Below are 12,300 nucleotides of genomic sequence, written 5' to 3'. Positions count from 1 at the left end.
AATAACAGAAGCCCCTGGGAGAAACACATTAAGTCACTACAAGGCACATCATGATGGTCTTTAGAAGACTGAAAAGGGAGAGAAGAATCCGACAGCAGAGTCAAGATCCAGTAGTTCACCACAGGTATTTTTACTTTTTTTTTTTTGACAAAACTATATTTCATCATAAATACTTTCCTTTGGAGAAGAACCTTGCCATATAATATGCTGTAACGGTATCTTGAAATTCCAAACTATATCGAGACCAAATACATGAAGGATGTCACAAAGCAACGGAAATGCCAACGAAGAAAACCTCTCAACTATTATCTTGTGATAGAGTTTTCAAAATTAAGGAAAATAAAAACCACATCAGTCACTCCCTCACCCTCAAAACATCTGCAGTTGACTCACTTCTATCCTGGCTCTCCTACTCTGTCACAGTGTAGTCCTCAGGAAACTTAATGGTCCTGGTAATCTATATACATCATCATACTAGTCCACTACATTGAAAGCACATAGTGATTGGACCTTTGAGTAGCAATGACATAAAAGAGGATAAGAGATAATCCCTAACATTTCAGGGATCTGCCAAATCATTCAGGTTTTAAGGGTCTGAATACTCTGGGGCATGATACCTAATCCCCTCATAACATACAAGACATGTAATTCTGTTTTGTACTCCTTACCATTAAGAAAGAGACACAGTGCTTACAGGCTCACTGAATTCCCATACATGTCTTTGATGCAATTTTAGGTTGAGTCACACAGGATTTCCACTTTCCAATGAATCTTTTGTACTAAGTCCAGTCTTGAGTGCAAGCTGTCCTTGCTACTCAGGCTATACAAACCAGGAAAACCAGTGACATAGAGGTAGGGATGATAAATAAGAACACTGTGTAGATTCTTTGGCCAAATCACAGAAGAAGGACAATGCTAACTCCTAGGATCCTAGAAAAGAAGCCCTGCATCCTGCAGCAGAGAACAACACACTGGTTGAAAAGTGAATCCTAGGAAGCTGCAGGGCCCTACCAGAGACTGACTTTTCTAGTGACTATGTGCCTAGCACCACTCATCATGAACCAAGTACCAACAAGTCACAATTTCTAACTGTCACAGCACTAAGCCCTCACGTACTGCAACTGGTGCCTCTGGGGTCAGGCTGAAGCTCGTATAAAAGCACAAGTAATCAGCACCCTTAAGTAGTCCAGAACTCTGTACTTCCTACTTCTGTTGCATTAATACCTTTACTTCAGATCAATTTTATGGGCTCAAAGAAGGGTTTCTGTAAATGATTTGATTCTGTCTTGACACAAGCCAAAAAATGGACAACTGCTGCATTCTTGCCCACTCAGATGACTCTAACGGAAACTGCTGAGGGAAAATTCTGTTGCTGGGAAGAGCTGTAAATATTTCACTCAATTACCAAATTGGGGATGTAAAATTGGTCCTATGTAAAAATAAATATGAATTCCTGGACCGTGGAAAATAGTTTTGCTGGTTTGGTAGGGGCCTTGAAAGATCAAAATTAGAATATGTGGCAGAGAAAAATGAGAATAGATCTATGAGAGTGGGCACAAAGTGTGTACATTTTTATATCTCACATCAGTGTCCAACTGAGACCAAAGCCATGGAATTCCTTTTATTAAGGTTAGTCTAAGCGCTGCTACTGCTCCTGAACAGGTGATCAGCAGAAGGGACTAAACCAGAAAACCTGATATGACGACATTCCCCAGTGAGACCACATCCATTCAATGGCAAGTGAATTGTATCACACCCCTTCTTCCATGTGCGGGTAGTGATTTGTCCTTATTGGGATCAACTCCTACTCCAGATATGGGTTTTCCTTCTCTACCTGCAGTCTCTCTCCATTATCCTAGGACAGTATTTTTGTCAGCTTCTTATCTTAAAAATAAGTATTTTCTATTTTCTCTTTTTTTAAAGATTTTATTTATTTATTGGTCAGAGAGACAGAGAGGGAGAAAGAGCACAAGCATGGGGAGTGGCAGGCAGAGAGAGAAGCAGGCTCCCTGCTGAGCAAGGAGCCCAATGCGAGACTTGATCCCAGCACCCTGAGATCATGACCTGAGCCCAAGGCAGACACATAACTGACTGAGTCACCCAGGTCCAAAAATAAATATTTTCTGAAAGAATTTACATTATATTTAAATTATATTTAGATTTAGAGACATTAAATTTTTGGCAAAACTGAGTCTTTCTAATCAATAAAAGAAACGTACCTCCCTATATTTATTATTCCTTTCATATTTCACTGTTTTAAAATTTATGATTAACTTTTTCCAGATACTTTATATTTTATCTTTTGCTTCTATTGTGAATGGAAACCATCCTTCATTGTATTTTCTTTGTAATTTTATAAAGTGTTGCTCATTAGGGGCATCTGGTTTGCTCGGTCAGTACAGCATCTAACTCTTGATCTCGAGGTCATGAGTTCAAGCCCCACTTTGGGCATGGAGCCCACTAATAAATAAATAAAAATAAATAAAGTTTTGCTCATTAAATGTATTTTTCCAACTTTATTGAAGATCACACTTTTGCTAATTATTCAAGATGTAAAAACACAGGAAGTAAAATTTTAAAATAATATTTCCTAAACTTACTATTATGTCTACAGTATATTTGGCCGTAGCTTAAACCTTTAAAAATATTTACAGATTCATTTTAAGTCCCTTTTATACAGATCTTCACCCTGTTCCTTTTGTGTTCATTTCAGTTTAGAATTTGTATTACTCACCAGGATATTCTAAAACTTTTTTTCATAAGTTTGTCCATATTTTTTTGTTTCTAAAAATATGCACATAATAATTTTATCAATCTCCAATTACTTTCTCCTGACATGTTTTATAATTTGACACATAAATTCATATACAAAAATAATTTTAATCATTGAATATATTCCATGTTAAAAAATTATATTGCTTCACTCTCAAATTCATAGATATGTAGGTGTTTTTCCAGTATTAGCTATCTCTTTCAATCAATGCTGCAATATCACTGTTCATGCATCGCTAAGTATGTGAACATTTTACTAGAGTATACACACACACTCACACACATACACACACACACACAGAGCATATATAGGGAAACTTATTTTCAATTTCCTTCTTTAAAGATGACCATTTGAAACTCACATCTACATCACCGCCTTTGGAAATATAGAAACTTCCTATGTAAAACGCAGTTGGAAGGACTGTTGACATACATTTCAAGAGAAAAGATTTTTCATGGAAAAGAAATGAGAGCACCTTCAAGTATTTGAAAACCCATCAAGCTGAAGCGAGAATACACTTGTTCTACTAAACTACTGATGCTAGTAGAATCAGTTGTGCAATTTAACAATAGATGGAACTATCTTGGGAGGTACTGAGCTCCTTGTGATTGGAGGAAACCACCCTGAAGCTAGGTGATCATTTGTAAAATGGATTATTTTAAAACAAAGTTAGTGGTTGAAAAGTATTTGCTGAGTGGAAGTCAGTGAAAATCTAATAATATTTTGCTTTCCTATGTACCAGCTAGTTGGGGTAAAAAAAATTTTTTTCTTTTCCATTCCTGGAAGGAAAATTTTGTAAAACATAATTACTCCCACTGCAGGGTGACATCAGATCTCCAATGAGTGATTTCTCACTTCCCCAATGAAATCTGTTTCCTAGAATAAGGATGAAGGCTTTATATTGCCTTACCTTAGGATACTGTACTTGTGTAGTCAGGAGCAGAAGAGGAACCTCACTACCTGAGGGGCTTGCTTCTGCACAGCTTAGTGCAGACCTAGTTAAAATGCATCAAGTCAAGAACATATCACAAATATTTTTATGTATGAAGACTCATAGCAAAAGTGGGGAGCTTAGAAACTAAATGTGGGACACCATATTTGGAGAAAATAAGGAAGAATGGAAGGACTGGAATAAATGATTAAACATGTAAATATTATACATGCATTGACCATCGTGTTTGGACTAGATAATTTGCAAACTGTTTTGTAGATGTAAAATCAGCAACTAGAAGATCGAAAAGGAAAAGTTACTGTTGTTGTCTCAGTCCAACTGGAAACTCCACCTAAAAGAGGCAATTCCTGCTCTCCACCTCTCTGTTGATTTCCCATTACACTGGCTTCCGGCAGCTCTGATATAATAGGATCACCACCTGATAAAGGGAAGTATGCTATAACCATTATCTGTCCCTTCTTTACTTCTTTCATGCTTTCTATTCAGAGAATATTTAGCCATCTGTTAAGCAAGTATCTGTTGACCATCAAAATTTCCCTGGAATGAAGAAGGAGTAGCTACACAAAGTAGGACAACAAGGGTATCCTTGATTGTTTTATATTGCTAGACTTACAGGTAATCAACTATTACAAGACAAAATAATGGAAAGAAAAAATATGCATGTTTATGGTTTTGGAGTTCTATTGTGATATTTTAGATGGATACTGATATAACATTAACTTCTATATATCAGACCTGGTCTTACATTGGGAAGAGGAAATTATCTTACAGTACATTTTCTGATCTGAAAACATTTGTATCTCTGAAGTATTCTAGTGATGAAAACATGAATGACTCACTAATGGAGAAGCTTCTGGGTGTTCTGTGCATAATCCAAGGAATTCTGAGTGACTTGTATAAACTTCACGTTTCCATAATATAACTGCCCCTGCATTTAGAATTTTAGAGGTGAAAACAGCCTTGGAAATTATCTTCTAAGGTCAGTCACATAACTACTAAGCGGCATATATTATTTATCTCTTCTAATGGGTACCTGTCTTAATTATTAAAAAGAAAATGAGATCTAACACTGAACCTGGTTTACTCTACTTGGATTAAGAAAATCGTAGGAAATTCAGTGTGGAAAGGATTTTCTAGTTATTTCATATATTTTGAAAAATGAAAGCTGACAAACCTTAACATTCATTAGGTATTAAACAGAATTTGTAGAAAATTTTATTTTCAGAGTATCTTTTTTTCAAAGATAAAATAATCTTTAAAAATTGAATTAATACCACTAACTTTAGGGGCGCCTGGGTGGCACAGTGGTTAAGCGTCTGCCTTCGGCTCAGGGCGTGATCCCAGCGTTACGGATCGAGCCCCACATCAGGCTCCTCCGCTATGAGCCTGCTTCTTCCTCTCCCACTCCCCCTGCTTGTGTTCCCTCTCTCCCTGACTGTCTCTATCTCTGTAGAATGAATAAATAAAATCTTTAAAAAAAAGAAAAGAAAAAAAATACTACTAACTTTATCTAACATGTTTTAACCATTATGCTTTCCCCTTCTCTTCCTCCTCTTCCTTTATCCTCTCACTCTTTAATGTTATCTCACTAAGTTACCATATTTGGCAGGCTTTACACAATAAATTGAACACTGTAAGAAATCCCTCATGGCAGCTTCTTAATTTTGAAATTTTAATCTCATCATTTTAAAACTTAATAACTGTAGTCCTTTAGGATTTTACATCTTAGAAATAGGAATCTTTTTCCTATTTGCCTCCTTCTCTCCCCCTTTGCATTGTAAATATGTGATCAGACGTGCCAGCATTGGCTCAACTCTTCCACTTGGAGACAAGAATCCCACAAAAGAAATTCATATGGAGGTCAGTTCATGCCTTATCCATCTGTTTATATTCTTCAGTCACTTAAGTCTAGGCATTCTTCTTAAAATTAGATATTATAATTCAAATGCAAAGATAGAAACCCTTGAAAGAGTAGGACTTAGGTTACTTCAACAGCCATTATGAAAGCTTATAACAGTTTAAACATTTTTAATTGATTTATATTTACCTGTACAATTTTGCTTTTAAAGTTTTAAATATTGATCATATTAGCTATATATATCATGGCCAAATACAGAGTACAAAATCAATCAGTATAACGACAAATAAATACCTACTGTGTATTGTTGGGTACACAGGACTAAAGGTAAAAATGATTCCTGAACAACCAGAGGTTACGTAGGATTTTCTTCTGAGATCAAATGGCCATATGGTGTGCAATGGCAAAAAACACTCAGGAGGGAATTCAAACACTAAACTTTACTCTTCTGAAAATCTGTTACGCATTCAAAATGCACCATGTATAGTTAATGGAATATTTCCAAAAGGATGATTTCTGAAAGGTGTCACAGATTTTGATAAATCCAGGTGTGTCAGATGTGTTTAGGAAGAGACAAAAGGTAGAGTCAGAATACACTGAAAACACATTGGTGGTTCATTCAAAATTGATCATTATGTGACAGAAGGTGGACTCATAAATTACTGTTAAATGGATGAAGAAACATTCTTGATGTTTAAAGAAACCTCAGAGTATCAACATTGCCTCTTCTTTTCATAATATGGCAAATTGCTTCCATTAAGCTTCTTAACACATTGTCAAGCACTTTATTGTTTTCAGTTTAAAGAATATTGATCTAGTCTACTTAGCCTTCCTTTCAAGGCATTAATAACTTCATCCACACTTTGCTCTTGACCTGCTAGTCCCATCTTCATTTTTATTGTTCCTTAGCATACCCTCCTCCAGCCAGGCCTTTCAATTCATGGCTTTATGAAAATGTCTTTCATACTTCTACCTTTATATCTTTCTTCCTGTTATTCCCTGTGCTTGAAACAGACTTTTCCTTCAGTTTTGGCTGGCAAATTCCAAACTTAAGATGTTTTATCTTAAATAATACCTATCCCATGACACCTTACCTCACCATTTTGGCGTTAATTTCTTTCATCTTACTAATATTTGTGGTATTAATGTATCACTTATATTTGCTTCTTTGGGATTTAATATTTTTTTTATTTTTTAATGCATGTGTCTACCAAATTATGAAAGCATCCATATCATATCCTATTTTTCCATACTTCTATTTTTCACAGCAGTCACAGATGTTAGTCAATTGATTACTTACACAATTTCATTAAACTAAATTGACTTCTGATTGAAATCTTATCATATTTCTTTTGCATATATACTAGATACATTACCACCATTGTGATCTTTCCTGATTTTCTTTTACTTAGGTAACAAGAGAGTGGCTCCATGGCTCATACAAATGAATCAGTGGTGTCTGAGTTTGTGCTTCTGGGACTTTCTAAGTCTTGGGAACTTCAGCTGTTCTTTTTTGCCATCTTCTCTTTAGTGTATGTGACATCAGTGCTGGGCAACATCATGATTATTGTTACAATTTCCTCTGACTCCCATTTGAACTCTCCTATGTACTTCCTGCTCAGTAACCTTTCCTTCATTGATATCTGCCAATCTAATTTTGCCACCCCCAAGATGCTTGTGGACTTCTTTGTTGAACACAAGACTATCTCCTTTGAGGGCTGCATGGCCCAAATATTCTTTCTTCATAGCTTTGTTGGGAGTGAGATGATGTTGCTTGTAGCTATGGCGTATGACAGATTTATAGCCATCTGCAAGCCCCTACACTATAGCACAATTATGAATCGGAGACTATGTATAATTTTTGTGTTTATTTCCTGGTCTGTGGGTATTCTTCATTCTGTGAGTCACTTGGCTTTTACAGTGGATCTGCCATTCTGTGGCCCCAATGAGGTAGACAGCTTCTTTTGTGACCTTCCCCTGGTGATAGAGCTGGCTTGTATGGATACTTATGAAATGGAAATTATGACTCTAACTAACAGTGGCCTGATATCATTGGGCTGTTTTCTGGCTTTAATTATTTCATACACCATCATTCTGATCACTGTTCATCACCGGTCGTCCAGCAGGTCATCCAAGGCACTTTCTACGTTAACTGCTCATGTCACAGTAGTGATTCTTTTCTTTGGGCCTTGCATTTACTTCTATATATGGCCTTTTAGCAGACTTTCTGTGGATAAGTTCCTTTCTGTGTTCTACACTGTTTGTACGCCCCTGTTGAATCCCATCATCTACTCTCTAAGAAATGAAGATGTTAAGTCAGCCATGCGAAAGCTGAGAAACCGTCATGTGAACTCCTGGAAAAACTAGGGATCACCATGAGGGAACATAATCCTGAAGGGGAAGGAAGAGCCTCCACTGGATCACAACACCATGCCAATTACTTTTGCTAATGATATGGGTTATTGAGTTATGGAACTGGATTTCTGTCTGAAGTGCAAGGGAATTGCGTAAAATCAGTTCATGATTTAGGTATAATTTTAACCCATTTGTCATTGGTTATAATTCTAAAATATAAATTCTCTTGAAAATATTTAATAATCCTTTTAAATATCTTATAAACAACTTAGAGATTCTAATCTACATAAAATGCTATTCGTGTTACTAAACTTGTGATTCTTTTCAACTGAACACATGACATTTTTTTATTTATTTGACAGAGAGAGACAGCCAGCAAGAGAGGGAACACAAGCAGAGGGAGTGAGAGAGGAAGAAGCAGGCTCCCAGCAGATCAGGGAGCCCGATGTGGGGCTCGATCCCAGAACCCTGGGATCACGCCCTGAGCCGAAGGCAGACACTTAACAACTGAGCCACCCAGGCGCCCCAACACATGACATTTTTATACCCTGCAATCAAAATGTATAAGCAAATTGAGTTTCTGATACCTTCAACTTCTTAATATCATTTTTCCATATATTGACATAGTAAAAAGCAATGTGTCTTGCAACATAGCTTTCACCTCATTAATGTACATTTGTTAGCATATCTTTTCTTTCTGTATTGAATATTTTGGTAATTTATAATTTGGTTATTTATACAGTTGATGCCTAAACAACAGAGGTTTGAACTGTATAGGTCTACTTATATGTGTATTTTTTTTATAAATACAGTATAATACTGTAAATGTATTTTTCTCTTCCTAGTGATTTTCTTAATAATATTTTCTTTTCTTGATCTTACTTTAAGAATACAGTATATAATATATATAACATATACAGTATGTGCTTAATTTACTGGTTATGTCATCAGTAAGGCTTCCAATCAATAGTAGGCTGTTAGTAGTTAAATTTGGGAAGAGTCAAAAATTATACCTGGATTTTCTACTGTGTAGGGGGTTGGTGTCTCTATCACCTGCATTGTTCAATGATAAATTGTATTTGGTTATCTATCATCTTCCCTATCTCTATTTTCCTGTTGTCCTTTAGATGATTTAATATGCATTTATACTCATTATAAAATGTTTTTTAGATATTTATTGCTATCAGGACCATATGCAGACCTTCCCTGAAGTACAATGGGGTTACTTCCTGACAAACCCATTGTAAGTTGAAATATCATAAGTTGAAAATGCATTTAATACATCTAACCTACTGAACACCATAGATTAACCTAGACTACCTTAAATGTGCTTAGAACACTTAAATTAGCTCACAACTGGACAAAATCATCTAACACAAAGCTTATTTTATAATAAAGTATTCAAATCTCATGTAATTCACTGAATACTCTACTGAAAGTGAGTAGCAATGCCTGGATGGTTACAAAACGGTGATAAGTATATTGGTTGTTTATCTTCATGATTATTTGGCTGACTGGGAACTGCGGGTGCCCAGCATCATATGACAGTACTGTACCACATATCATTAGCCCAGGACATGATCAAAATTCAAAGTACAGTTTCTACTGAATGCTTATGACTTTTATAACCTCATAAAGTCAAAAAAATGTAAGTCAAACCATCATAAGCCAGGGACTGTCTGTATATCTGTTTTCCAAGTTTACTTGTTTTTAAGTAGAAATAATTGGTTATAATGAATTGTTTATTATTCACAGAAAAAGTTTAAAAGTTTCATGTGTACCTAAAATATACCAATACACAAAGTGACAAAAATCATTTGATGACCAAATCTGAAATCTATCCTTTTGTATTTCTTGGAAATCAGAAGAGGGAAAGTAAAATTTGTGTACACCCAATAATAAATATTACAAAATCTATTATTAGTATTTCATTTGCTAGCCCAAAGTTTTTTTATGTACATCTCCCTGTGATTTGCTTCATGAAAAAGGCCTTGTAACAGGAAGACTAAATGTATTCTAACAATAAAGAAAATAATTGCTTAACAGAAAACAGAAGGCTTGCAACTCTCCTCATTCTGGGTTCAGTATTTCAATTTTAAGACATAAGTTAGTGGCTATATGCATAGAAATTAACTCTGCATGCTAAATCCTAGTGTAAACGGAGTTTCAGATATAGATACACAGTCTTTTTGAATGATGATAATGCTTACTATCTTCAGGTTACTTAGAAATTCAGACTTTTTGGTTCATTTGTACAATGTCAAATGATCTTTTATACTTGACTACTTGTTATATATTTTTCTACCGTGTCAAAAACTTTAAAAATACACAATAAACATTAATGCAGTCATGACATTTTTGATAGCATTTTTTTCCTTTTAACTCTGCCTTGCTGGTGAAAATGAGGGTGGGGAGTTACTGACAGCATTCCTGAAAAATCAAGTCATTTTGCTGCTCTGGTCCTCAAGTGGGGGAAGGGGGCTACAGCACAAGAGGAAACTGGAGAGGAGGGGGAATGAGAACAGCAGCAGCAGGAGGAAGGAAATTAGAATTTTGGAGTGGCTGTTTGACTTGCTCTGTTCTTTGTACTACCAGAGATACATTTTTCCACTTTCAAATTCTTCACCATTGGATTTACTTGGATTTTGAGTGATCAGGCACAACCTATCACATTAAATTTGACGAAAAAATCCTAAAGTCATAAAGTTAAAAAAAAAAAAAGACTGCTAAATCTGACTACATAATTTTCCACAGAGGTTTTGTTTTGTTGTTGTTGTTTTAAAGGCCTCTTACAAAGTTAAAGATAAAACTAGGTGAAAAGCAGTACTATTTGTAGGGGTGATATCATTAATTTGCAAAGAACTCTTTGAAGCCAGTAAGTAAGTGCCCAACAAGGCAGCAGAAAAATTAGCAAAGTATATGAATAGGGAATTAATTATTAATGTAATGAAAGTGACTTTTGAACATATTAATAAATAGTAAAACTATCCTATAAGAAAATACAAGTGTAAGTATAGCAAAATTCTTTTGTTTACCTATGTGATTGGCAAAGATCCAAAAGTCTGATAGTATGCCATGTTGGCAAGACCAATAAAACATGAAACCTCAATCCCCCCAAGAAAAAAGAAACCTCAAATATTGTTATTAAATCTCTAATGACAGATGTCTAGATATGGATGCTTAAGTATTCATGTAATAGTTGTTTAAAGACTATTTCCCCCTGTAACACAACAGATCGTGTTTTGATTTTATAGTCTAAGAAAATACACTCTCATAAGCTAATAGCTCTGATCCAGGTGGTTTTCCTTCCTTAAATAGTCTTGGCGGGAGAATAAAAGTAAACCAACACCAGTCATGATTAGTTTCATTCCACTTAGCATGTATTCAGTCACATCCTCCATACCGACCAAAACAATGCTCTATTTTTGATAAGAAATGTAGAATGGATCTAAACTAACAGTGGCCACTTTTTGCATGTCTAGTTAAGTGCCAACAACTTTCAGTGTCACATTTGATCACAGTAGCATTGTATGGTGGGCAGTGTTATATTTTATCTATATTTTATAGATGATATAACTGAGGCTAAGTGGGAGGCAATATTTTAATGCCTGTGTATCTAACAGTCACTTCTTATGCATTACAACACCACAAGTGAAAGACTTGGAAGTTGAGACCTTGTCCTCTTCCCTTAATTTTCTACAGAGTTGCTCTGAGATCAACAAAATTGTAGCAGCAATTAGAAATTTATAAATCAGAAAGGGGCTCTGAAAGCTAAAATAAATATCATAAAGTCTAATTGCTAAAGCCCATATTCTTTACTAGAAGAGGATATCTTAAGCTGTCAGTATGTTACCAAGTTTAAATGTTTAGATTGTTAAAGACATTTTGTTAAAAATTCAAATAAGACAAAAAATTATAAAGCAAAGGTGCTTCATCCACTCCCCACTATTTTCAGAAGTAACTGCCAAAATTTTTACATTACCCTTCAAGAGGTCGGCCATGGATTTTTGTATCCATTCATTTATACGCAACATATAAAATCAGTTTTAATGTGCTTTTTCCTTCTTATATAAATGGAAGTGTATTTGCTTTCTCTTTGTTGCTTAACAATGTGCCTTAGAAATCTTTCTATGGTCAATCATAGATTTGCCACATCTTTTTAACTCCTCCATAGTATTCTACAATTTATTTACTCCCTTATTTAGATATTTTTTTCCTTTTCTTTTTGTTATTGCAAACACTGCTGCAGTGGACATAGAATATATGCAAAGATTTTAAATCTTATTAGCCACTATCAAATCATCCCCTAAATGAAGTATACCAATTTACACACCCAGCAATAGCACATAAAGGCACCCATTA

General features: G+C 35.2%; 1 protein-coding gene across 1 annotated transcript; it reads left to right on the top strand.

Annotated features, from left to right (window-relative positions):
* Window positions 1-7,014: 7,014 nt before the first annotated feature.
* On the top strand, window positions 7,015-7,950 carry LOC103681131 (olfactory receptor 4K1). The gene has a single exon (XM_008710647.1). It carries the CDS (start codon window positions 7,015-7,017, stop codon window positions 7,948-7,950), a length of 936 nt encoding a protein of 311 aa, XP_008708869.1.
* Window positions 7,951-12,300: the final 4,350 nt, after the last annotated feature.

The sequence above is a fragment of the Ursus maritimus genome, unplaced genomic scaffold, assembly GCF_017311325.1.
Source record: "Ursus maritimus isolate PB19 unplaced genomic scaffold, ASM1731132v1 scaffold_71, whole genome shotgun sequence".
In the NCBI taxonomy this organism is placed as follows: domain Eukaryota; kingdom Metazoa; phylum Chordata; class Mammalia; order Carnivora; family Ursidae; genus Ursus; species Ursus maritimus.
Note: the sequence above shows the minus strand (reverse complement) of the source record. Positions and strands in the feature narration are given on the sequence as shown.